At 41.2% G+C, this 26,566-nt stretch overlaps 2 protein-coding genes across 2 annotated transcripts in view; one reads left to right on the top strand and one right to left on the bottom strand.

Annotated features, from left to right (window-relative positions):
* Positions 1-818: 818 nt before the first annotated feature.
* Positions 819-9,954, bottom strand: tm2d1 (TM2 domain containing 1). Its single transcript, XM_023428713.2, has 7 exons — positions 9,805-9,954; positions 8,945-9,018; positions 8,274-8,382; positions 7,548-7,639; positions 5,311-5,384; positions 2,865-3,016; positions 819-1,417 (listed from the first exon to the last, which is right to left on the bottom strand). The coding sequence occupies exons 1-6, from the start codon at positions 9,936-9,938 to the stop codon at positions 2,906-2,908; spliced, it is 594 nt and encodes a 197-aa protein (XP_023284481.1). The 5' UTR covers positions 9,939-9,954; the 3' UTR covers positions 819-1,417; positions 2,865-2,905.
* A 1,103-nt stretch (positions 9,955-11,057) lies between these two features.
* Positions 11,058-26,566, top strand: part of patj (PATJ crumbs cell polarity complex component) — a 127,809-nt gene continuing 112,300 nt past the window's right edge. The window contains exons 1-6 of the mRNA XM_087179996.1: positions 11,058-11,603; positions 14,182-14,259; positions 14,387-14,565; positions 18,103-18,300; positions 18,448-18,587; positions 19,335-19,503. Of these exons, the coding sequence (XP_087036122.1) occupies positions 14,238-14,259; positions 14,387-14,565; positions 18,103-18,300; positions 18,448-18,587; positions 19,335-19,503 (708 nt within the window). The 5' untranslated portion in view covers positions 11,058-11,603; positions 14,182-14,237. The remainder of the gene's footprint in view (positions 11,604-14,181; positions 14,260-14,386; positions 14,566-18,102; positions 18,301-18,447; positions 18,588-19,334; positions 19,504-26,566) is intronic.

Here is a 26,566-nt window from a genome sequence, read left to right as displayed (position 1 = left end):
GGGGGGGGGGGGGGGGGGGTGACTTGTATTACTCTTGTTGTGAGGACATTAATGTGTTTACACAGTCACACTGTGGGAACCCTGTGATGTAAATCATTAAATGTTATGGTGAAGACTCAGTTTCAGGTTTGGTTTAAGTCAATGTAATGTCCTCAGAACTGATGGAAACACAACTGTGTGTGTGTGTGTTTATGTGTGTGTGTGTGTTGTCCTGTGAAGCGTGGTACAGTATGGTAATTGAATTTTGATGAAAGCCACATGGCTGCTAACTTGATGTGGAAATATAAAACACACACACACACACACACAGTATCTGGTTTGTGAATAATAATTGAAGAGCAGAAACGCTTGCTGCTGGTTTGGAGTAAAAACACTTTGTTTGTATTGTTAAAGTCGACATGAGGAAACCACCAGTGACTGACCACAGATTCATTGGTTCAATATTGACAATTGCTTTTGTTCTTATTTTTATTGACCATTGATACAGTCACCTAGTTTTTAGAGGTTTTCAGTTTTTTGTGTCTGTTGTTGTTTGTCCTGAAACTTGTGGTGCTGCTGCTGTGTCCAGGTCTCCTTTAAGAACACCAAAAAAAACAAGTTTATTCAAAACTTAAACAGTTAAGGATTTTCCAGAATCTTAAAAGACTCATCCAAGAAAAAAAGGGATAATAAATTATCTGTTTGCTGCAGAATAATAATAATACTTATTATTATTATTGATTTTATTATTATTATTATTATACTGATGATGATCATTTTAAGAAGACTTTAAGCCATGAAGACATGGCTGGTGATATTCAATAAGCCACAGGCCAATGTAGATTAACACAAAAAGAAACTTTATTTACAAAGTCAAGTTTCATGGAAAAACATCATAACTTAAAAACACAACAGCAGTGAAATATCAGAATACATTAGACCAAAAATCATAATAAATATAACAAAAAACAGCCCACACACAGGAACGGGACAGCTGGACAGATGTAAGGATGTAAATGTGACCTGAAGTGACTAAATCAATCTGAAATTTTCCTGTGCTCTCTCCACAAGAGGCGGGAAAAATTATACTGGGAAAAAATGTGATTTTAATAGAGATGAAGTGAAACTAACGGCTGCTGGAAGGAAGGAGCTCAATCTAAAACCTGATGAATGACTTTGAAAACACTCAGCAGGAATGAAAAGGTTTACAGTTTGAAGTTAACAGGCTGAAAAAATTCTTTAAAGGCCCTTTAAATACCTGCTGATCAGTCATGTTGACTCAGGTTTGAATAAACGTCTGAACTGTCACTTTAAATGAATCGTTCTTTAACTGCAGTTTGTTGACGTACAGACTCAGTGTGTCGATAAAGTTGATCTCAGAGGAACAGAATAAAGATCAGGAGCATGTAAACAGTCCTCACATGACTGATGGAGAGACCTACAGGGAAACAGAGAGAGAGAGTAATGCAATTATCACAAACTGATCCAAATGGCTCTTTAAGATCAGAGTTCAAACAATGTCAGTGTAGGAAAACAACTGTATTATAAAAAAGAGATATTAATATGAAGGAATAAGTGGCTTTGGATAAAAGCCTCTGCCAAATGAGTAAATGTAATAGAACGGAATACATTCTGTATTTTTCGAAACACAAAATCACAGGAACAGCAGAGTGAAACTGCTGCAGTGTCAGTGTCAGTGACTCCTGCGTCTCGCTGCACTAATGAGACGGAGTGAAACACAGTCACTTCTTTATTCCCTGAGAAACCTACTGCACGTTGACATTTAAACACGACACCTTTCACTTCTTAGAAAATTCATATCTCAACATGTTTTCATTCTTTTCACGAACTCCTGGTGAGGACCAGTGAACGTCACTGCACTCGTCTCTGCCTCACTTGGCTCAGGTGTTACCTTTATCCCAGAATCCGTCACTCACTAGAGCTGGGTTTCCATTGCAGTTTTTAGAACAATAGAAGCAATTTTTTTTTTCTTCTTAGAAAAGTTGACAAAACACATTTGTGAATGTTCTGTGTTTCCATTGAGTGGTGTTGTGAGAATAAAGCTGGTTTCTCCTCTCGTGATATGGTTTCACTTGATACAACAGGAGCCATGACTTATGAAAAGTGTTTCCATTTCATTTTAGTGAAATATTGTATAGTATACATTTTTTTGTGACAATTTTGAGTTTTTTCTAAATTCAAGTTTCCATGACTCATGATTCGTGATTCAAAATTGTGCATTATGCAAGTTAATGGAAACAGACCTACTGCCTCTGCTTCAGTGTTGTGATTATCTGAGCAGCAGTGGCTTTGATCGCTGCTGTCCTCACTCTTTCATTAGCTCAGTTTAGTGACAGGTCAACAGGTAAGGCTGATCATAGAATCACAGACTGTAAATACTGAATATTCAAACAGGTCACACAGTTCAAATACTGGTGTTGATAGCTCTAATCAAGCTGCTTTCAAATCAAAGTCAGGTGAGTTGATGCTTTAGCTCTTTCTGTTCATCTGCCTGTCCACTGAGTGTGTGTATGTATGTAGATTGTCCACAACACAGTGAGTGGAGGAGCAGCTTCTCCACGTCCCTGTGTAGAGTGTGTTGTTGGGGCAGGAACAAGCCTTGAGCATGTTTCTTTTTTAAGTTATTTTTTTCCCTTTATTTTGATAGTCACAGTTAGAGAGAGACAGGAAAGTCAAGCAGAGAGAGAGGGGGGATGACACGCAGAAAAAGGGCCCCAGGTCGGATTCAAACCTGGGCCGCTGCGGTTGGATTAAGCCTTAATGATATATGCCCTACGTGAGCCACCGGGGAGCTCCAAGCCTTCAGCTTGTTGAGAGTGAATCTAAAGCTGTAACTCAACAACAAAGTCTGACTCTTCACTCACCTGTGTTGCTGTTGGGGTGGGGGTGGTGTGTCCAAGTGTGTTCACAGGGACAGGTGAGGCTTCCTGTATGTCTGGTTGGTGATGGAGAGGCGGGTCAGCCGGGCGCCGTAATAATCCACGATGTAGTTTGAGCCATCTGCTGGACCCACGATCTGCAGGAGAACACACAACAACAACAGGTAATGTTACACTAACATAAACCTTCAGTTTAACTTCAGCTCTGATGAAGCTGCGTTTGATGCACATTTCTCCTCACAGTGATTTAAAGTGGTGTTCAGACACCTGTCTGGAGCCTCATTAAGACTCCCCTTTCCCAATGAAGGAAGATCAGAGTTTTTATCCACACTGATTGATTAAGGGAGTGTCTTCATCCATTTATGGCTAATTGTGGGAGTGGAAATGAGGCTTGTGCACATGCGCCTAATTTTTCAATGAGTGAGATTTATAAAGTGGAACCATGCGAACGCACGGCTTTATAATTCTGATGAAAAGAATGTGTATGAATATTTCTGGTTTTGTGTAAACACATAGCTTTAGTCATATAATCCTCACAGAGTTTTATATATGTGCAGTATATATGAGCAGACCCAATGTGTCTCAGTAACGTTCATATATTCCATACACCTCATTTCTTCTCCATGTCACAATCTATATTTAATTTCAAAGGTTTATATCCTATTTCACAACTCCCATACCTGTCTGCAAATAGACTTTATTTTATTTTTGCATTATTTCTTTATTTATCTTCATCTATTTTTAATCCTATTATTATTGTGGAGGAACAAAGACACACTCTTCGAATGTTCGTATACCTGCCCAACCAAACAGATTCTGATTCTGAAGAAAAACAATCACTACAGTTTTTACAGTTTTTATGTTCCAGCATGAAGTTCCACACTCATATTTGGCTGAATGTCAAAACAAACTGTGATCTGAAGGATGCCGGGGCCACACAGAAGCACTGACTGGCCCCAGACATGCAGGCATCATTTAAATTTTGTGGACTATTTAAAATGTTCTTGTTGATTGTCTCAGCTCAAATATTTTGTTTCTACAGTGAGAGAAAATAAAATCTCTGAGGCTCTGATCTCGCTGAACCTCATGATCGTTTCTCTCATGAACAGAGAAGTCTAAAAATCTGTGATCGGTCAAACGTGACTGTCGACACACACCGTGTTCACGTTTAAACTGGCAGTCCGTCAATCAGTCAGTCAGTCAGTCAGTCAGTCAGTCAGTCTGCCCGTCCGTCCATCCATCCATCCCTCCATCCATCGCAGGTCCCCTTCACCCCTTCCTGTGATGGATTCCCAGCCTCTATTATCTAAAGCACTTCAACAGGAAGGAGTGATTTGTCCCTTCACCTCCGGTTTCCCTCGCTCCATCCATCTGCCTCCGCGCTCTCTCAGGCCATTAGAAACTTCTGGAAGAATAATTCATCCCGGGGCCTCAGAGAGATGACGCGCGATGGATGGGCGTTAATAATAATCAGAAGGCCGATGCCTGTTTATTCATCAGACTTGCCGCCACCCCCCCCCCAGATGGGCAGTTAGCTGCTAAAATATGAGGCTCCACTGCCGTGTGCCACGCTGAAATGGATCCCCAGGGAAACAAGGAACTCTTCATCACAAGTGTCAGTCTTAAAGAGGACATGAAACCAGGAGCTGAGGAGCAAACATGAAGCTAATGTGGAGCGTGACAAGTTTAAATCACTGATCTGAGATCAGTCTGAACGTCAGGACACTGAACTACTGTCTGTAGAAGAGGGGTGAAAATAACCAGGAGCTTGACAAAACGCCTGCACGTTAGTGTCCACTTACCAGTTTTTGTAGGGAGCTTTCCCAGCTTATCATATTCTTCCTCAGCAGATGAAGCATGCTCAGATGTCTTTGTGTGACCTAAGTATGATTGTTTCTGTCTTCCATATGTCCAGGACATCTGAGTGTGCTTTATCCACAGATGAAGATGCAGTTGAAAGGTCTGGGAAATGGTAATAAATGGACCCTAATTTAAGAGTTTTCTGGACTGAGCAGTTCCTATGTCACTGAGACTGGTGTTTTAACTGTCTGGTGTTTTTAAGGATCAAGTAAATGAAAACTGAGCTTTAGAGGAGCTGGAAGATTTTCTTACCTTCACACAGAGCCAGGTTGGCTGTTTCCTCCTGTTTCCCCAATCTATGCAAAGCTAAGCTAACCAGCTGCTGGCTGCAGCTTCATATTTTTGAACAGACGTGAGATTGATTTAGATTTTCTGCTCTGCATTTCCCAAAAAGCCTTTAACAAACAAAAATAACATGAGGATTCTGTTTCTAAAAATTTTAAAGAAGTCTTGTGTTGGACATTTTTCACTATTTTCTGACATTTACAGACATTTCTTTGGAGGAGACCTGAGAGATCTGAGTGTTTCCAAACCAGTGCCTGACCAGTACCTGACTGGGGCTGGAACTCACCTGCATGGCGATCAGTATGAAGTCAATCAGAGTGCCGATTCCACAGAAACCAACAGTGCAGAACTTCAACAGACCTGAGAGATAACGAGAGGGAATCAGTGTTAAAGACACTTTGAAGCACCGGTGAGTTTGTCTGAATGAATGAGTGAAATCACATTTAGTTTGAACAGGTCAGTCATCAGGCACAGAGTCAAATACTGTGTCACAACTCCAGTTTCCATCCTTATAATCAGACTCGATCAGAATGGTTACCAACGGTTACTACTGGTTACCACTGGTTAGGGTGCACGTTATAACTGAGGACCTTGTTGCATGTCTTTGGAGCTGAAAAAATTAGTTGATAAACAGGAAATGATTCTGATGATCGATCAATTGATTGTTTAAAACACCAAAACTTCTCCCATGTGAGGATTTGTGCTTCTTCACTGTGTTTATAGCTGTACACTGAGTGTCCTCCGGACGGTTGGTCAGATGCCACTTTCACCATTTTCTGACATGTTATTGATCGATTCATTGATTAACCATGAAAATAATCAGCACATTCACTGATAATGAAAATAACAACAAACATGAGTGCACTGATAAACAAATGACTGATCTGTGCTCTTGAATTTACTGTGCAGATGTTCTTAATGTGCCCTGATCCTGTTCCTGCAGAGGATAAATCTTTTAATTCTAATGATCCTCAGCACTAACTTTACGTTTTCGGGGCCACTGCTGCTCAGACTGGATGTTGTTGTTTGTTCATATTGTTTGTGTATTTGGATTTACCTCTGCAGCCTGTAGGGGACGCTAACAGGACTTCCGCTGTTAAATCTTATTATCTTCTTCTTTCTGTTTGGTTGTTCTGCTCTGTAACAACGCCGTCGCTAATATGATTGTTTTTAAATGAATCTGACTTGGCTCGGCTAGGCTCAGCTTGGCTCGGCCCGGGCCAACCTGTGCCAAATCAGGCCAGGTGTTCGTCAGTGCAGCTGTCATCCATCCAAACCCCTCCACCCCCCACCCCCCCAGTACCACACACACATGCAGAGCCTCTCAGCCCTTGTGGTTTTGCAGGTGTCTAATTAAAAGAAGGGGAGAGGAGACTCAGTCTGCTGATAATAACTCGTCCTTGTTGTGTTAATCATCACTGTTATTCTCTGGGTTGTTTCGCTCTGTTGTGTCTAGATCAGTGACAAACAAAGACTAATTCAATTCAATTCAGGCTGGAAAACCGAAAAACGAAGAAACAGTTAAAGAGCAATGCTGCCCATTTTCATCAATAGTTCAGCTCCAGGAGGAGACAGGAGGAGGAAACATGTCCGACACGAGCAGTTCCTCTCGTGTCCTCTGGGTGTTGCTGTGAACTCAGAACCTCCTGTTCTGAAAGTGAGCGTAAAAACCTTCGACGTCTTCCTACAGACGAAGTCAACAAAAATCTCACAGATTAACTGACAAACATTCTCTGTGCTTCTCCAAAGTTAAGGTTCAGTAGCTTTTTAGTAGCTGTTCAGAAGCTTTTGATCATATCACATGATCTTCCTCAGCAGATGGAGTTTGTCACTCATAAGTAGATTTTTGGAGCGCTGTAAGGACTTCTCAACCGTGCTAGCTTAAAAGTTAAGGTTCTGAGTTCAGTCTTGATTTTAGACACAGCAGCTGAGAGCAGTGTCAGAACAGGTTATTTGGTTGCGATCCGGAGCTTGAACTGTGTCATAAGATCAAAATCTCAGAAAACTAAATGAACTTTGAGGTTTTCTCAATTTCAATTTTCAAGATGAAGAATGAACTTTTAGCCTCAAGTGATACATTTTTCCCTCTTACCTGAATATTTACGGACCAAAATATTTAAAGTTCCATTATAAGATTATTCAGATCAGTTGATAATGAATATAATCAACAGTTACAGACTGATTATCAACAGTACGACGAGGCAACAAAACCAAAAATTAAAACCCGAATTGTCTTTTTTGGTAAAATTTCATGATTTTAAACAGAAAATGTAGAAAAATGTAAGTTTTTTCAGTCCATCTGTTTTGTGAAAATGGTTATACATGTAGAGTAGATATGGATGTCACAGTTTACATGACTGTCCTGATGGAAGGAGACTGATGCGGCTTCATCTGCTATTTCTGACTGAAAATGACCTTTCTATCAAGATTGTACGTAGATTTCACATAGTGCAAAATAAAACTATAGATTAATTTGATTTATTGCTCAGCTATAATCATTACATTACATGTGTGTGTGTGTACCTAGAGCAGGGTATCCCAGGTAGAAGCGATCTGCTCCGAGCCAGCCCAGGAACAGAGATAAAGCCACAGCGACTTTGTAGGAGTAACCGCTCCTGAAAGAAAAAAAACTATTAGAATTCTCAGAATAATCAATAATCAGTATGACCAGAACAATGATCCAGGGTTCCTACAGGAGACTTCACATTAAATCTAAGAATTTTAAACCCTTTTTATTACAGCAGAGAACGTCATTTGACCTTTTGTGACACCTAGTAATATCATTTATCAATTAGTGTGATCTGGGCCCATGTATGTATTACTGAACAGGCCTACAGGGGCCCAGGGCCCCAAGGGGTCAGAGCCTCTGTATGAAGTGACTGTTGATATTTCTTGAGCTCAGTTAAAGACACAAAGACATAAAACCACAACAACATGTCAACAACTAGTCTTTCTGTGCGTCTTTCAGTTTGGAAGTGGGGGCCTTTTACTTGTCTATGTCCAGGGGCCCGTTGTCTCATAATGCATCCATACCTGGACTCTGATAAACAGCAGAAAATTAATGAGTAAGATGAAGTTTCTTTGTTAAAATCAACACGTGTCCATTCTGAGTGGATGAGCCTCAACAGCTGTCTCCTGACTGACAAACTTTATAAGTAACGTTTTTGTCTGCAGCAAGACAACATGTTTAACACCTCTGTCAGTGAAATGCGTGTGTGTGTGTGTGTGTGTGTGTGTGTCAGCACTCACACATTCCTGCAGGAGATGGTTTTGTTGAAGCCCACCTCCTTCCCGCTGAACTTGAACTCCGTCCCATTAGAGAGTCGACAGCTGATGTTTGGAGCTGGGAGGCACTCCACTGAGAAAACACACACACACACACACACACACACACACACACACACACACACACACACACACACACACACACTCTTAGACTACTGAAGCTGTCTGATTCTCTGAATGACTGTCGGTCAGATTTTCTTTCACCTTTTTTTAAATCCAACGTGTGTGTAACAAATACTTCTGGTCTAGATTGTATACATCTATAAATTGTGTTGTATACGGTTTTATATTGTCTACAATACAGTACACTAGTGTATATCAATCAGTTAGATTCTTAGCCTGATGGCTGGTGAGTAAACTCTGAGTGTTTATCTAGTCGGCCACTTATTCCAATAATTCAAGTGTCTTCAAATACTCATGGAGGAAAGTGTTTTTAATCCACATCAAATGCAAAACCCCACCCAAAGCATCTATTACTTTGAAATCCAGATATATTCTTTGGTGAGAACTGCTTTAAAGTGGCTGACAGTTACACCAATACAATAGACAATACTGTTTACACTGTGAATGTGAGATTCTTCACATAAACATCAAAATCATCACAGCTGTCACAAACATCTCGTCCGGTGCCTCACCCCAGGCTGTCGTGTCTCTGCAGTTCTCCGGCTCCTGAGTGGCTTCATCAATCTTTGGGTCGTTACAGAGATACATGAGCAGAGTGAAGGAGTCCAGACATTAACATGGAGTGAACAAACAGGAGTTTCATTATCAGGAAACATCACCAGTCTCTCTGATCTGTTGATTACTCACTGTGACTATGTTTTTTCAGCTTTGACACCAAATGGAGACAAAGGCGTCTCAAACCTGAACCATAAAAACCTCCGAACTACACTACCCTCAGCTCCTCCCAACCTCAGTCATCTTCTCCACCAGATTCTCCCCCACCCCGTGGGCTGAGCTCTGACTAAACTGAAAAGCACTTAAGTAATTCAATGTATTATTTTTATTATAATTATCATTATTAACACTGTGCATCAGTGGGATGAAACGTTTGACCAGAAACATTTTCAGATCTGTTTCTGACTGCACCTGTTTCGAATGACTCTTAAATCAATTATTTTATAATTAATTATATTATATAATTATATCATTTGTAATCAGGTATTTTAGATAGTTGTTAGGTTGTTGTGTCAGTATTACAGACGTGAACACTTTTTCCTCCTGTTGTTCACTCAGATAAACAATGTGGCTGCTTCTGGGTTCATTTAGTAATATATGAGGCACAGTTCCTGTCCTGTCAGACCATATGTGGTTTATAACGTAAATAAATCTCTAGTTGCAGGCGGTAACTGCAGTATTTCACTAATACTGATCAATATTTACAGTTTTAGCTGCTGACAGCTTCACCAAGCTAGCAGCCGTTAGCCGCCTCCTCCAGGTGAAGTTTCTCCCTCTAAATTACACGTTAAGTTGACAGACATGGATGAAAGGATACTGTCCGAGTCTGAGGTTTTCACAGCTGAGCACGTCTTCGCTTAAAACCACCTTTAAATGAGAGTAAACACAGTAAAACAACAGGCTCCACATCCCGGAGCGTAAACACACCAGCCGTGTCCGGGAGCTCGCCATGACTGACTCCGACTTTATCACGTGACAGGATGCTGCTTTCAGGACGCCCCAAAACATTGTAATTTAGCACTCTATACGACATGAAGAGTACAAACTGTCGAAAAATGTTTTATCAACTAGATAAGGGTGAACTGGGTAAACTGTATGATCTAGTTAAATTTAAAGTATATCATTTAGTTCTTTTTAATTTAGTGGCTAAAAATAAGACATACCTGTGAATGATTTTTATCATTATTTTATGTATTTATTGTTATTCATTAAGACTGCTTTTTAATTACACTTAGATTGTTGGGACATTTTGCTCATTTTCTTTGTTGTGCTGATGTGTAAAATTAAATTTATTCTTTTTAAATATTGTCAAATATGACAGGTGCCTTCTAATAATATACTGTATTTATAATACAACCTGTAGTATCTTTTAAATCACTTCTCAAAACTCACTTTTATACAACAGCATGTTCTTCACTTGTAACTATGTCATGAATAGTTTTGTAATATAGATATACCTATACCTACATAAATAATTATTTACTTTTGCATGAATATCATGAAATTATCATACTTTTTTCTTCTTTTTTTTTTTTTACAGTAAATTGACTAAAAAGTGATAAATTGCATAAAGCGACTAAGTTTAGCGACATTTAGTTTAGATTATTTATTTTCCAATGTCATGCATGAACTTTCAAGCTCAAAAAACAATTCAGATTTTTCAATTTTGCTATGTTTGTTTTAGTTTTTTCATTGACTGGTGGCTTTTATTTATTTTTGTTAAGGAATAAAACGTTAAACTAAAAAAAAAAAAACCTTTATTGAACTAAGTAAAACAGAGAAAGATCAGACTTTTAAACAGCAGCACCAAAGTTGTCTCATAAAGCAAAAACAGTATGAAAAATAAATAAATTACAATAAAATGTGCATAACAAAGAAAAAAACCCATCAATATCTCTTCATACTGTGTTCCAGAATAGTGGCTTTTGTGTATGTTTCCTACGTCCTACAATTACCTACATCAGTTGAAATCGAAGCATAGTTAGTATTTCCGACTGCACCCGAAAGCAGCATTAAAGCGACACTGGTACCAAACTGGATCCAGTTGATGTGAGTTTTACACCAGTTCAGAACAATTTGAAATCGCTCTGTTTTCTATGAATTAGCATTTGACCGGTTCTTACATCCCCGACTCATTATCCAGCTTCAAATATAACGACACGACATTTTTTCAGACGTTGTTTAAGAAGCTAAGTTAGCATGCTAGCGGCTAGCGGGCTGTTAGCGGACGGTTATGTTGCTGTGAAGTTGTGAAGCTGATGGAGGAGAAGTTGTTTAAATGTCGTTGCAGTGAAGTTAACGGTTGTAAAGACATGGAGACGTTAAGTTTGGTGTCGTCGCTAAGTTGAAGTGTGTTTTTAAGATGTCGCCGCTAGTCAGAGCGAGTTTCTTTCACTTTTTAAAGTTTGATGCACCTGTTGCGAGTTGAATCTGCCTGTGATTCCCATTGATCCCATGATTTAAACGGTTTTAAAAGCTCCTGTTACAAAACCGTCTTTTCAAACAAACACAACAGACAAACTGGGGGATAATTTATTGGTTAATTTCACATTTCGTTTCACCCCTCCCCTCTGAGCTGTCGAGTTTCACTTCCTGCTTTCTCAGGTGAGCGCAAAGGTGAGTTTCCCCCACACACAATCACTGATTTACCGGAGTGAGTGAGACTTTCAGGCTGGTTTCTGTCCTGCTGTTTGGTGTAAAGTTTGGGGAATGTCGTGTTGTGTGTTTTTGCCTCTGTGTGTGCTGATAAAGCGGCTCTGCTGAGCTAACAGTCTGATAAAGAGCCTCCCACCTGAGATACAGAGACACACCTGAACGCAGCACAGGCAGGGTTGGTTCACAGGGACGAGCTGTGAGCAGGGGGTAAACTTAATCGCGTGATACATCAGTGGGTGAAGCACATACAGGAAAATGAGCCCGTAAACAGACATGTTAAAGGAGGGGGCTTCAATGTTAAAGCACCGAGTCGAACACATTTCTGGCTTTGGTCTTTTCATGGGATTTGTTGACAGTAAGAAAAATATACAATAATTTAAGATGTATATTAGATTTTCAAAGCAAAGGCCTCATGCAGCTAAGCTATATTTTATCTGAATTGCTTGATAACTAAATTGTCGTGGTACATGATTCATAGTTATTCAAAGTTATTAAAAATATCAATAAATGGCTGCATTTTATATGTAACATACCCTAGAGCCCCCTGTTCCCCCTTGTAGTGGTGGTGTCTCTCTATGTGGTTGGTTTTCTGTCTCTTTGTGGTAGTTTTATGTCTTTATGTGGTGGTTTTGTATCTCCTTGTTATGGTTTTATGTCTCTGTGGTGATTTTGTGTCTTTGTGGTTTCTTTTGTGTCTCTTCAGGTGGTTTTATAACTCTGGTGGTTTTGTGTCTCTTTGTGGTGGTGTTCTGTCTCTTTGTGGTGGTGTTGTGTCTCTTTGTGGTGGTGTTCTGTCTCTTTGTGGTGGTGTTCTGTCTCTTTGTGGTGGTGTTGTGTCTCTTTGTGGTGGTTTAGCAACTCTTTGTGTTGGTGTTCTGTCTCTTTGTGGTGGTTTTGTCTTTTTGTGTTGGTGTTCTGTCTCTTTGTGGTGGTGTTTGTCTTTTTGTTGTGGTTTTACATCTCTTTGTGGTGGTTTAGCGTCTCTTTGTGGTGGTGTTGTGTCTCTTTGTGGTGGTGTTGTATCTCTTTGTGGTGGTTTAGCAACTCTTTGTGTTGGTGTTCTGTCTCTTTGTGGTGTTGTATCTCTTTGTGGTGGTTTAGTGTATCTTTGTGGTGGTTTAGCGTGTCTTTGTGGTGGTGTTGTGCCTCTTTGTGGTGGTTTAGCGTCTCTTTGTGTTGGTTTAGCGTATCTTTGTGGTGGTTTAGCGTCTCTTTGTGTTGGTTTAGCGTTTCTTTGTGGTGTTGTGTCTCTTTGTTGTGGTTTTACATCTCTTTGTGGTGGTTTAACGTCTCTTTGTGGTGGTGTTGTGTCTCTTTGTGGTGGTTTAGCGTCTCTTTGTGGTGGTGTTATGTCTCTTTGTGGTGGTGTTTTGTCTTTTTGTGGTGGTTTAGCATCTCTTTGAGGTGATGAGTCTCTTTGTGGTGGTTCAGCATCTCTTTGTGGTGATGTGTTTCTTTGTGGTGGTTTTGTCCCTTTGGTGGTTTAGCGTCTCTTTGTGGTGTTGTGTCTCTTTGTGGTGGTTTAGCGTTTCTTTGTGGTGATTTTATGTCTCTTTGTGGTGGTTTAGCGTTTCTTTGTGGTGATTTTATGTCTCTTTGTGGTGGTTTAGCGTTTCTTTGTGGTGATTTTATGTCTCTTTGTGGTGGTTTAGCGTTTCTTTGTGGTGATTTTATGTCTCTTTGTGGTGGTTTAGCGTTTCTTTGTGGTGGTTTTGTCTCTTTGGTGGTTTAGCGTCTCTTTGTGGTGGTGTCTCTCTATGTGGTTGGTTTTCTGTCTCTTTGTGGTAGTTTTATGTCTTTATGTGGTGGTTTTGTATCTCCTTGTTATGGTTTTATGTCTCTGTGGTGATTTTGTGTCTTTGTGGTTTCTTTTGTGTCTCTTCAGGTGGTTTTATAACTCTGGTGGTTTTGTGTCTCTTTGTGGTTGTGTTATGTCTCTTTGTGGTTGTTTTGTGTCTCTTTGTGGTGGTGTTCTGTCTCTTTGTGGTGGTGTTCTGTCTCTTTGTGGTGGTGTTCTGTCTCTTTGTGGTGGTGTTGTATCTCTTTGTGGTGGTTAAGCCTCTCTTTGTGGTGGTTTAGCGTCTCTTTGTGGTGGTGTTGTGTCTCTTTGTTGTGGTTCAGCGTCTCTTTGTGGTGATGTGTCTCTCTGTGGTGATGTGTCTCTTTGTGGTGGTTCAGCGTCTCTTTGTGGTGATGTGTCTCTTTGTGGTGATGTGTCTCTTTGTGGTGGTTCAGCGTCTCTTTGTGGTGCTTTTGTCTCTTTGGCGGTTTAGCATCTCTTTGTAGTGGTTTTATGTCTCTTTGTGGTGGTTTAGCTTCTCTTTGTTGTGGTTTTACATCTCTTTGTTGTGGTTTTGTGTCTCTTTGTGGTGTTTTTATGTGTCTTAGTTGTAGTTTCTTCACACTTCTAACAAAGTTAGCTATTGAGCCTTTACAGTACAGATTTGGACTCAGTCATGTCTTTATGTGTCTTTTCTGATGTTGCCCGGTATTTGAAATAATTGTGAAATAATGTTCTTCTCTGTTTTTCTTTGCTCAGATTGATCCAGAACGACAGACAGAGAGTGAAACGGAGACAAAGACAGAGGGACGACGATGTTTGAAAATGTCCCGACAGGTACATTCTCTCAGCTGTTCAGTACTTTACAAAGCTCACAGCTGAAGTGAAGATTATTATTTGTCTTTACATTGTCAAGCTGTTTACCTGTTCACTCTGTGTTTAATTTGTGTGTGTTTGTCTTCAGTGTCCTCAGCGGAGCGTCAGCAGGTACTGGGAGCTCTGGACCGTCTGCACTCCAAACTGGTCCAGAGGGAAGAGTGGACCCACAGTGACACCCTGGGAAACCTGAGGGAGACCCTTCAGAGTCCACTGTTCAACCACATCCTGACCCTGCAGCATTCCATCAAACAGCTCCGCAGCCAGGTGAGTAACACAGTGAACCTGGTCTGAGACCGGACCACAGCAGAACCAGCAGAGTCTACATACACTCCCTGACACGGGTCATAAAGCAGTTCAGCTTTGTATAAAATCAACAATCCACTGACTTATTTCTGGGGCCCAGACAGGTGAATCAACACCTGTGAAGCTTCATGAAGCATTATTCATCAGAAACACCTCTCTCTAAAACCTGACACATTAAGAACATAATGTGAATACTTTGTAATTGCAGGTTTTTTGTATCAGATGACATCAGCAGGTGTTTCTCTTCCTCTGCTCACACAGTGTAATAATGTAGATCATTGTTTTATCAGCTGTATTTAACATCAGCGCTGCAGACTAATGAACGTGTCACATCAGATCTGACATGTGTAACTCCACCCAGGTGTTGACAGCCTATCAGATATCGGCGCTGTGCCGCCTCCTGTCCACACTGTGACCTGTCAGTGGAGCTGAGTGGGGACGTTGACGCCCCTCTGCATTGCCTGCATCTGTATTCAGCTCCAGCTCGTCCTGACGTGGAGCCTTTACAATAAACAATCTGCAGGCCAAATTAAGATAATGGCAATAACCGACGCTGGGCTTCATATTCTAAGTGCTGCGAAGGTCAGAGCTGAGTCTATGAATGCGTCGGTGGAAGCTGGTGGAGGGTATATGAAGCAGGGACTTCTCTCTCTTTCTTTATTTATTTTCCCTCCCTCCCCCGGCTCTCTGCGGATCTATCAAGCTTTAATATCTAGTGTCTTGGTTTGAGTAACGGCCTTGTCGAGGCGGTATTGATGAAATGGCTCGGGATCCTGCTCCGTCAGCCTGGCCTAAATAAGCCGCAGACTGATAAGTTTCCACAATGTGAGTGTAAAGGTCATTAATACATTACCTGTTCAGAGAGAGGGAGCCTGCAGAGGAATCTATTGATTTTTTTTTTTTTTTCCTTTCTCCTCCCCACTTACCCCCAGGCCTCTCCGCTTCATTTTTTTCCTCCATGTCTTTCTTTCTTCTCGACAACGTCCTTGCATATAAGGGCGCCTCCCCATCTCTCTTTCTGTCTCTCTCTCTTTTTTTCTTTCTCTCTCTCTCTCTCTCTCTCTCTCTCTCTCTCTCTTTCTGTGTTGGATCTTTGCTTTTGTTTGGTGGTAAAAACCTGAAGCTGGTGGAAGTTTATGGCATGAGTCCAACATGGACTTCACACTTTCAGCCTTTAGAGAGATTACAAAAATAAATACACCACATGGCCAAAAGTATGTGGACAACTGAACCTTTCGGCCATTATGTGACTTGTGGCTGAGAGTCCATGTTCATTAATGTGCTGCTCTAACAGCCTCCAATCTCCTGGTTTCAGTCTTTCCACCACATGTACAGTAGAAGCTGCAGCAGGGATTTACTCCTATTCACACACCGGAGCATCAGTGAGTGCCAACACTGATGATGGCTGTACAATGTTATACTGAGACTTTGCAGCCAGTGAATGAGTTCAAAATGTGGCGCTGCTTTCAGCTAAGATTCACAGTTTTTCTACTTTGAATCTTTTGTGTCATCTCAGCCATTGATATAATTTGTGCCTCGGCTCTGACAGACAGATTTCTCTCATCCTCTGTTCAGACGACAAGCAGCTCCTCAAACATCTACATTAGGTTAGGTTACTTTAGTTGTACCAACCTCTGAGACTGAAACATGAAGTCAACATTGAAGAACCAAAACCTGCAGTTCCTCTAATGACCACTAGAGTCTGGCTCCAACAGTGAGTCAGTCCCCACAGACTCCCATGTTAAAATGTCCAACTTTACAGCAGAAATAAACATGTTTACAGCCTGGTACAAAAACAGTTTTAGTCTCTAGAGCTAATTTCCTCCTTCATTACAACTGTTTATATAACTCACCTGTTTACATTTTATTAAGGCTTAAGGTTATGGAGAATTGAGGGCGTGGCCTCTTTGAGTGACAGGTGGGTGAGCGTATGTTTGACACAAACCGACACACTCCACCTCTTTGACCATTTTTGGATAAGCTGGGAGTTAGGGGTGGAGTCAGACACTGCCAAGATGGCGACAGTGGATCAGCTCACTCTGAGCCTCAGAAATCTGTGGGTGATGTCACAGAGGCTACATCCATCTTTATTTACTGTTTTTGTTTGCAGTAAAAAAGAGTCGTCAATTTTACAGATACACATGTAACACACAGCACAGACAATGCCGTGTGCACAAGGTAAATAAAAATGAATAATTTAAACATTGATTCTATGCAGTTGTTACTACAACTTATTCATATGAGTGATGCTGCTGGAACAAAGATATTTTTATGCTGTTTCGTTCTGCACTGTTGGGACAATATGAACCTTCATCCGTCATCCTGATCAGTGGTCAAATCCGAACATCCAAACCACAGACTCTGTATGACATTACATTAGACTGTAACTGTCTGTAATCTTTAACATGCTTCACCCAACAATTTTTATTAAGACTAAAGATTAAATAGATTAAATGCATTTTTATAGACTCCTGAGTTACCATTTGTAACACTGACCATTATCATTTAGTGTGTTTAATACAGCAGATTACAGTATTTGACCAACATAATATAATTGTCAAAACATTTTTTTGAGAAATATAGACAAATGAAGCCAAGGTTGTTGGATGTTTAGTGTAAGGATTAAGGTTTATTTTCATTATTATGTTTTTAAATCTAGCTAATGTAATCTTTGTTTTTATTTATGTTTCTTGATTCTGTTAAAATTGTTGTGTTAATGTTGTTTTAATTCTTAATCAGTTATTTTGCTTTGTTTTTGTCTTTATATTTTTATTTATTTATTTTTTTAATTGATTTTGACAGGCTTATTCATCTCCCATACAGATTGGTTACAAATTGTCATTTTGTCTGTTTTGTTTACTAAGCAGAACACTAAGAGACAAAAAAACAAGCAAAAACGACAGTTTGGCAACAACCTCACAAGACAAGACAAGACTCTGCAATTGATCATTTTCATTATTGATTAATCTGCTAGTTATTTTCTCAATTGGTTTGACTATATAATATCAGAAAATAATGAAACAAACCTGATAATAAAGCTGATGATGATGTTTTCAAAGTCCTTTTTTTATTCAACGAACTCTCCACAAACCACAAAAACAGTCGGATAGAACAGAGAAAAGCAGTAAATTGTCAGATTTGAGAAGATTTAACTAGTAAATTAATGGATTATCATTAATTGATAATTGCAGCTCTACTGAAGTGTCATCTAAACAAAGACTATGTTACACAATACACAGTCTGAGAAAGTATTATTTACATCAAAGAATAAGAATAATACTGTAAGTAAATAGTAAAACATATAGAGGTTGAGCTCAGTTACAGTTTTATATAAAGCTTCACACACTGTTCTTCTGTGTTTTCTAACACTCCTGCTCCAAGCCAACTCTGCAAAACATGTATCACCTCCTATCTGACAGCCTCCCCCTCCTCACCCCACTCCTCCTCCTCTTCCTCCTCCTCCTCCTCCTCACCCTCTTCCACCTCCCCTCTCTGTAGTTGAGCAGTATGCCTCCTGATGCCTGCAGTGAGTTCAGTTTCTCCAAAAAGGGTCAGCTGATCATGAGCGCTGTTAATCCCGCCAGCAGCTCGGCCCCGCCCACCCTGTCTGCCTCCTCCTCCATCCTGACCAATGGCTCGTCTCCGCCCATCGATCAGACTGACCTCCTCCAGAAGTGGATCCTCACCGCCGCCAAGGTGGGTGGAGCCATGACACACACACACACACACACACACACACACACCCCTGCAGAATGCCCTGCCCTGCATGCATATAAACACAGACAAACCACAGCATAAATATAAACATTGTGTGTGTGTATGCGTGTGTGTGTGCGCGCACAGGGCCGTCACACGGAGTTGGTCAGTCTGACTCGGCCATTCTCTGGTGGTCTGGGCTTCAGCGTGGTCGGTCTGAATCCTGCAGGAAGCAGCAGTCAGGGAGTCTTCGTCAAACACATCCAGCCTGGAGGCATCGCACACAGGTTCAACTGATAAATAATATGTTTGTTTCCTACATTGAAGATGAGCAGGAGATCTCAGCAGCATTAGTGGATTAGTCTTTTTTTTATTGAATAAGAAATAAATAAATAGTAATAATAAAAACATTTACTCACCAAGTTAAGATCTGACCTCATTAAAAAGCAATGAAATTAACGTAAAAAGCACATTATAAACATAAGTTATTTAACATGGGCAGCAGTAATATAAAGTACAGAGGATTTATCCCGAATGAGCTGCGTGCAGACACAGATACAGTATTGTTCTTTAATCTGTACTTAAAGCAGCTTTAGTAGATATTATCATAATAACAGTGTATGAAATGACAAGGTGAAAACAGTGTTTAATGGGAAAGGAGTGAGTAAAACTGATGAACTTAGAATATCACAAGTTCAACATTTCTACTCTATAACTTGAAGGTGATCATGTGTCAATGTTGTGTTCACCAACAACAAGCGGACAACAGCATCAGCTTTTGAAGTAAAAGAAACATAAAATCTAAACAGCGGAACTGTAATACAGTGTATGTATTTATTTGACCATTTAATGGAGACTGTATATAACTAGATGATTAGATTTTAGCTTCCCAACACATTGAATAATACATGGTAAAAGCTAACCAACTGGCTGCTAACTGTAAAATCAGTCATTTTGTTGAAAGAATCTGCCAAAGAATTAGTTCTGTATCATCTCATCGAGAAGTTGAGACTGATGTTGGGTTGTGTTTGCAGGGATGGGCGTCTCCAGGAGCGGGACCAGATCGTGGTGATAAACGGTTGTCCTCTGGAGCCGGGGATCAGCCAGCAGCAGGCCCTCACCCTCCTGCAGCAGCCTGGAGAAATGGTGGAGCTGGTGGTGGCGAGGGACCGCCCACCCAACGCAGCGTCACCCGTCATCACGGTGAGAAGTCTGATATTCACCACAAAAGACTACACTGCAATAGTGAAGACAAGCACAGATAAAAACATTAACTCACCAAAAATAAGAAGGAAAGTTCAGCTATTCAAATACTTGTAAAATTTTCATCTTCAACCTGAGCACAGTGAACTTCAGAAGCAGAGACACAGAATCTGGATCATTTTTACAGCTTTAATTTGTATTTATCTAATTTCTGGAAAAAAAACTGTAAAGGCTTCAACAGACCTGTAAGTGAACAGCATTCGAGCTGAAATGATTAGCTGATTAGCTGATTATCCAATTAGACAATGGACATGGCACCTGATTGGATAATGAGGAATCATTTCAGTTATTTTTCAAGCAAAACTTATGGGAAAAAAATCAGAATGTTTTCTGGTTCACAGTGAACTGATTTTCTGCGAGTTTGGAACAAAACACAACATTTGAAATTGTAACTTTCAGCTTTTTTTTGGAGGTTTCGTTCATTAAACAATTAATCAATTAATCTAAAAAAGAATCGTCAGGTGAGTAGATTATTGTTTGTTTCAGCCCTATTTTGCATTGTGGTTTCTTCAGGTTCACTCACAGATAAGAGATGAATTCACATTTGAGTTTTACTGTGAAGAGGCGGCTACATATCATTTATACTGAAATATTAACATTGGCAGTATTTGAAACAAACATGATGGAGCTATTTTTTTGAATTTGATGTTTGTAGGTTTTATTTGCCGCTGAACATGGAGTATGTGGTGGTGATGGTCGCTGAAAACAGCTATTTTTTGGACTTAAACAATGAATTGATTATCAAAATAGTTGCTATAGATAAATAGATAATTTTTCTGATGATCGATTAATTGACCAGTCGTTGCATCTCTTTCTCTCAGCTGTCAGTCTTTTTGTTAAGTTAGGCTAATGTAGACATAAGATTGATATCCATATTAGAAAGAAAGAAAGAAAGTTTCCCAATAACACTGAACACTTTTTAAATTAAAAATCATATTTTATATTGATCTATAGAAACATTACCACAACCTCATCTTCTTCTCAAGTGACCTCACATGGATCCAGACTCCTAGGTTGAGAAACTGTGTACCAACTTTTCAGATCTCTTTTAAAAAGAAAAAAAAAATTTTTTTTTATTAAAAGTTTAAATAGGTGACAATTTTAACTTGTTTGTCAAAGTCTAAACATTTTTATGATAAACTTCTTCTCTAATCAATGATCAATAGTTTTGTCTCTAGGGAGGCAGTTAGCTTACTCAGCTGTTAGTGTACTCAGCTGTGTTAGCAGCAGCACAGCTCCAGATGGGAGCTACACGCCTGATACTAAAGTTTTAGTGTCAGTTGTTTGAGAGAAACAGGAAAACAAGTGAGGATCATGAAATCAATAGGTTTTTAATTTTTTGCTTCCAGAAAAAAACAAAAAACAAAAAAAACAACGTTAAGCATTCAATCATTTGTTGTCTGTAAAATGATAAGTTCAAACTCTGTTCCCTGATCATTTAGATAGATAGCTAGACAGATACTTTATTAATCCCTTAGAGGAAATTCAAGTCATTCAATGTCCATTAGCTCATTGATAATAATATTAATAATAATAATGATAACAGTTGATAATAAATAAACAATAATAAAGATTAGTCCACTTCCTTTGGCTGAGGTGTTGTATAGCCTGATGGCAGTGGGAACAAAGGATCTCCTGAACCTCTCTGTTCTGCAGCACAGTGAGATGAGATGTTTGCTGCAGCTGTAGCTGCTTCTCTGTCCTGCCAGAATGTTGTGGAGAGGATGGTTGGTATTGTCCAAGTTGGCCTCTCCACAACAGTCTTGAGTGAGTCCAGACTCCTGCCCAGCACAGACCCAGCCTTTTTTACCAGCTTGTCCAGTCTCCTTGTGTTCATGTCGGACATGCTGCTGCCCCAGCAGACTGCAGCATTAAAGAGTACACTAGCCACCACTGACTGATAAAACATGCGCAGCATTTCACTGCAGACGTCAAAGGACCTGAGCCTCCTGAGGAAAAAGATTCAGCTCTGCCTCTTAAGGTAGATGGCATCTGTGTTCAGGAACCAGTCCAGTTTACTGTCCAGGTGCACACCTAGGTATTTATAAGTGTGCACCACCTCAATGTCCTTCCCTCGAATGTACATTGGCTGAAGGGCGGGCCTAGACCTCCCAAAGTCCATGACCATCTCCTTGGTCTTGGAGGTGTTCAGTAGGAGGCAGTACTCCTCTTCCTGCCCGTTCCTGATACGCACCACAACAGCTGTGTCAACTGAGTATTTCTGGATGTGGCAGGACTCAGAGTTGTATTTGAAGTCGGCCGTATACCGGGTGAACAGGAGCGGAGCCAGAACAGTCCCCTGTGGAGCCCCAGTGCTGCTCATCACTGTCCCTGAGACACAGTTATCCAGCCTGACGTACTGTGGTCGTCTTGTCAGGTGATCCACAATCCAGGACGTGAAGCAGGGATCCACCCCATCCCTTCCAGCTTGTCTTTAAGGATGGGGGGTTGGATGGTGTTAAATGCACTTGAGACATCAAAGAACATAATCCTCATTTAACCACCTGGCTCGTCCAAGAATGAATCACCTAAGAATGGGCCGGTGGAGCATGTAAAGGACGGCATCATACACTCCAATATGTTCCTCGTAGGCGAGCTGTAGGGGTCTAGTGCATGTTCAACCTGTGGCCTCAGAAGGTGGAGAAGCAGCCGCTCCAGGGTCTTCATGATGTGTGATGTGAGGGCCACCGGTCTGTAGTCATTTATCTCAGCCAGTCATCCTACTTTTGGTACAGGAACAAGACATGATGTTTTCCACAGGACCAGGACCCTCCCTGTTTGTAGACTTAAGTTAAAGATCCTCTGGAGAGGCTCAGCCAGCTGGGCTGCACAGTCCTTTACCAGCCTCGGACACACACCATCAGGGCCTGTTGCCATTCCAGGGCGTAGCCTCTTGAGCTCCACCCTCACCTCCTCCACTGTAAAGGACAGGAGACTTGACCCCAGTGTGGAGGGAGTTGCAGCTGTAGTGCCAGGTTGTGGAGGAGATGCTGTAGGAGAAGCTGCAGCTGAAGCAGTGGGAGAGAGAACAGGTGAGGCTGTGTCACACCTGTTGTAGAACAGCTTGAACTCATTGGCCTTGTCCACATCACCTGATGTTGCCTGGCTGTTCTTCTCTTTATAGTCAGTGATGGTCCTCATCCCCTTCCACACCTCTCTGGTGTTGTTGTGCTGCAGCTTCCTCTCTACTTTCTTTACGTAGTCCTCCTTCGCCTGCTTCAATCTCCTCTTCAGCTCATGCTGCACACACCTGAGCTTCTCCCTGTCTCCATCCCTGAAGGCCTCCTCTTTCTGCTTGAGGAGGGTCTTGATGTTACTGGTGATCCAGGGTTTGTTGTTTGGAATGGAAAGCAGTGTACAGTCCTTGCTGGTGTCCATACAGAAGTTAATGTAGTCTGTGGTACATTCAACCATTATATCAAGGTCATGGTCCTTGCTTTTATCATTTTCCTGTGACTCCAAACATTATTTAACATCATTATTTGACACATGTTGAGCTTCAAAACTAAATGTCAGCTTTTCTCATTGTGTAACAAAACCTGACTGAAAGTTGAAGTCGACTCCTTCATTTCAGTCACAGTTTTTATTTTTAAGGCCTCATCCTAAACCAGCAGTGGAGAGGAGCACCGCTGAAATCAGCTTTATTTCTACTGTCTGTTCAGCCGCACACACACACACACACACACACACACACACACACACACACACACACACACACACACACACACACACACATCATCCAGCAGCTTGGCTGTCACTCAAAACAAGCAGTGCTGAGAGGGCATCAATCACAGCTGGAGGTCACTTTGAGGCCACGCCTCTGTATCAGAGTGAGACCTCCTGTTTATGACAAGCCGTAAGTCTGCTGACATTGACTCAGATGATTTTTATGACCTTAAAGCCTATAGGAAATCAAGTTAGTGCTCCACTTGCAGCATCGCTCCTGACAATATGTATTTAAGTCTGAGAGGAGCTGCGATCAATGAATGTCGACATGACGGGGGAGTCAAAGCCCAGCAGCGTGGGAGGGGGGAGTGAACACGGCGGAGGCACAGATAAAGAGACAGTGACGTCACTGAGAAACTCACTCCATTGGCTCCATCCTAACTGAGGTGAAAGGTCAGAGGTCATACTGAGGAGTTCACCTGAGGTGTGTTTGGAAGATGGAGAGGGAAGGAAATGAAGATTCAATTAAACCGGAGTTTCCCAAACTGCTAAGCATTGTGGGTATTGGAGTCTTGGAATTCTACTGAAACGATAATAGATAACTGTCTTTTAAATCCATCTTCTTAAATTAATGCCTTTTTATAATCAGATTCTAATGGATCAATAACATATTTAAACATATTTCAATGAGTACAAAGTTTTGTACAAAATCCATTTAGATGAAAATGTTTGGAACTTGACAGGTGGTGCCGGTGTAGGCGTACCACTCCTGTGATGGAGCTCTGGGGCTTCGTTGTACAGCAGAGTTGGGAACAAACAGTATAGATGAGCCGGATCAGAGAAAAGCTAATGTATGCCTGAGCCATTGGCCTGAATACATGAGAGGATGTTGACATTTAAACAACAAAAGAAAAGATTTCAGTAAGAAAAACGATGCGGTGACAGACCAGAGCAGGTCTGGACTGTTAATATGAGCAGGGGATCACAGGTTAGCTGCAGCCGTAATGATTCTGCCCCGCTCTATTGTTGGGTCATTATCGCACAGAATTACACTGTCCCTCTTGTTTGTTACCCTCCTCCTCCTCCCGGCTCGTTGGATCAGGGCCACGTCCTGCATACCAGGCCTGCGATCCTCCTGCTTTTGTTTTATTCATGTCCCGTTTCTATCGAGGTCACGTTTAATGGAGCCCAGGGCATAAAAAACACAACTCTGGATGGGGTTTTATTGCTGCTTGCCCGGCCTGGCTAACTATCCGTCTCCCCAAGCCAAGACTCCTATGCTGGGCAGATTCAGGCGACTCTGACCCGCCGTCACAGCTGATGTGTCGTCCTGGCGTCAAACGTCTCAGCTCTCATTTCTGCTGGAATAAGTCCAGCACCGACAGGAAACTCGTCACTGTAAAGTGTCTCATAAAGACAGGTATAAATCAGCCCGTCGGATATGATTTTATAGCTTTTGTCTATTTAGTGAATATTATCCCAGCATCGATTAGGACAGCGTGTCGGAGGAGTTTACTGTTAATTTATGGCTCTCCTAAAAATGATGAAAAGCAGAAAGAACAGGGATAAAAAATAACAGATTGTGTGATTAAAGAAACCTGAAGGGGCCTTTAAAACTGCCTCCACTCAGGAAATGAACTTAAGCAGAACTTATCTGGATGAAGTTGGTAAACTTTTCTGTGAACTCCCCTCAGCCATTTTAGCATTTTAAATTAAAGTCACATTACCCAGCCCCCTCAGTCGTAACATCAAGGTTGAGTCAGACTTGCATCTAAGTTAATCAGGTACATGCTCAAATAGAAACAACACATACATAAGTCAGTTTTTCATAAATGGCCCAATATCACAAATCTCAAATTTGTCTCAGGCTGCTTTACAATCTGTACAACATATAGCACATACAGGAAGAGTTACAGAGGAGGGATCGCTCTCCCAGGACGGACAGACAGGAAACAGATGTAGATTTACAGAACAGACGCTCAGGACGACAACATTATAGACAGATTGTCGACATGAAGAAAATGATCTGCGAGAACATAGAGAAACTTCCAAACAGACCTGACCCACTCAACCTCCTCTCACCATGAGGCGTGTCAGTTCACAGATGTGGGTGAAATTCCTCTCCATTACAATGATCTGAGGTCAGAGTCTGGAGTGCACAGACTCTGGAAAAAGATGGACATGTCCTCAGTGATGTCACTTGGATTAGTGTGAGGGGAGTTTTTAAAGCTTGAAGTCTGCAGATTTCCATAGAAAATAATTGGTTTGGATGTTTTGACACATGTCACACAGCGCTGGTGTGTGATGTCACTCCACTTCCTGACTTACACATGACTCCATCCACATCACAACACCACAATCAAAAAGGCTGTTGCCTCTATTATGTTTTATTTATATTGACTTGATCAAAAGCACAGAAACATTTCAGTCTGAGGTGAAGTCAGAGAAACTGGACTAGTGGCTCCTTCGACATAAACTTCATGTTTACCAAGTAAACTGCCTCTCTACTTCCCTCTGTGTTCACTTCATCTCTCAGGCAGGGTGCAAGCAGCTAACGCTGTAGCCTGAGGCTAACCAATCATCCAGGGGTCAAACTAATACACAGGGATCACACTTGATCCATAACACGTTTATGTTGCTATAAACTCTGCAGAGAGCTGAGGTGAAACTTATTACACTTGAGTATTGATTTTAATATAGCCTCGATTAACTGTCTTTAATATTTTCACCACAAAAAGACACACACAGAGCTGTGAGAAGAGTAAATGGAGGCTCGGGATAGTTTCCACAGACGCTGAAGAAGCTCAGCACATTTACTTCCACAGACCGTGTGCAGTGACGGAGCCTCTACTGCGGAAAGACTGAACTTCTGCTGCAGAGCGAAGCATCCACCACTCTGAGTGTGATCTGACTTTATCAGGCAAACAGCCTCCTGCAGCGTCCTGCGATCAGCTGAGGAGGAGGTTTGTTTCATTAGACAGAGACCTCCTCTATCAGATCTGAGCTGTAATAAGAGACCAGAGCCACCTCTGATTACAGCTACTTCATAAAGACAGCCTGTGTGTGTGTGTGTGTGTGTGTGTGTGTGTGTGTGTGTGTGTGTGTGTGTGTGTGTGTGTGTTAGTAGGTTTGTGCTGCAGCCTTTCATTGATCAGCAGCTGGTATCAGGAGGAGGAGGAAATGCTCTCAGCTGGTAATTACCTGCTGAGGTTCACTTTAACGACCTTTCACCTCAGGACAGATAGTCGGCAGCTCAGTGAGTCTGCTGCTGTGCTACTAGCACAATGAAATAAAAATAATTAGAGCAGTTTTAAATTATGCTGGTTTGATCTGCATT

The sequence above is a fragment of the Seriola lalandi genome, unplaced genomic scaffold, assembly GCF_002814215.2.
Source record: "Seriola lalandi dorsalis isolate HSWRI2012SDOR001 ecotype SW California unplaced genomic scaffold, Sedor1 jcf7180002054885, whole genome shotgun sequence".
Lineage (NCBI taxonomy): Eukaryota > Metazoa > Chordata > Actinopteri > Carangiformes > Carangidae > Seriola > Seriola lalandi.
Note: the sequence above shows the minus strand (reverse complement) of the source record. Positions and strands in the feature narration are given on the sequence as shown.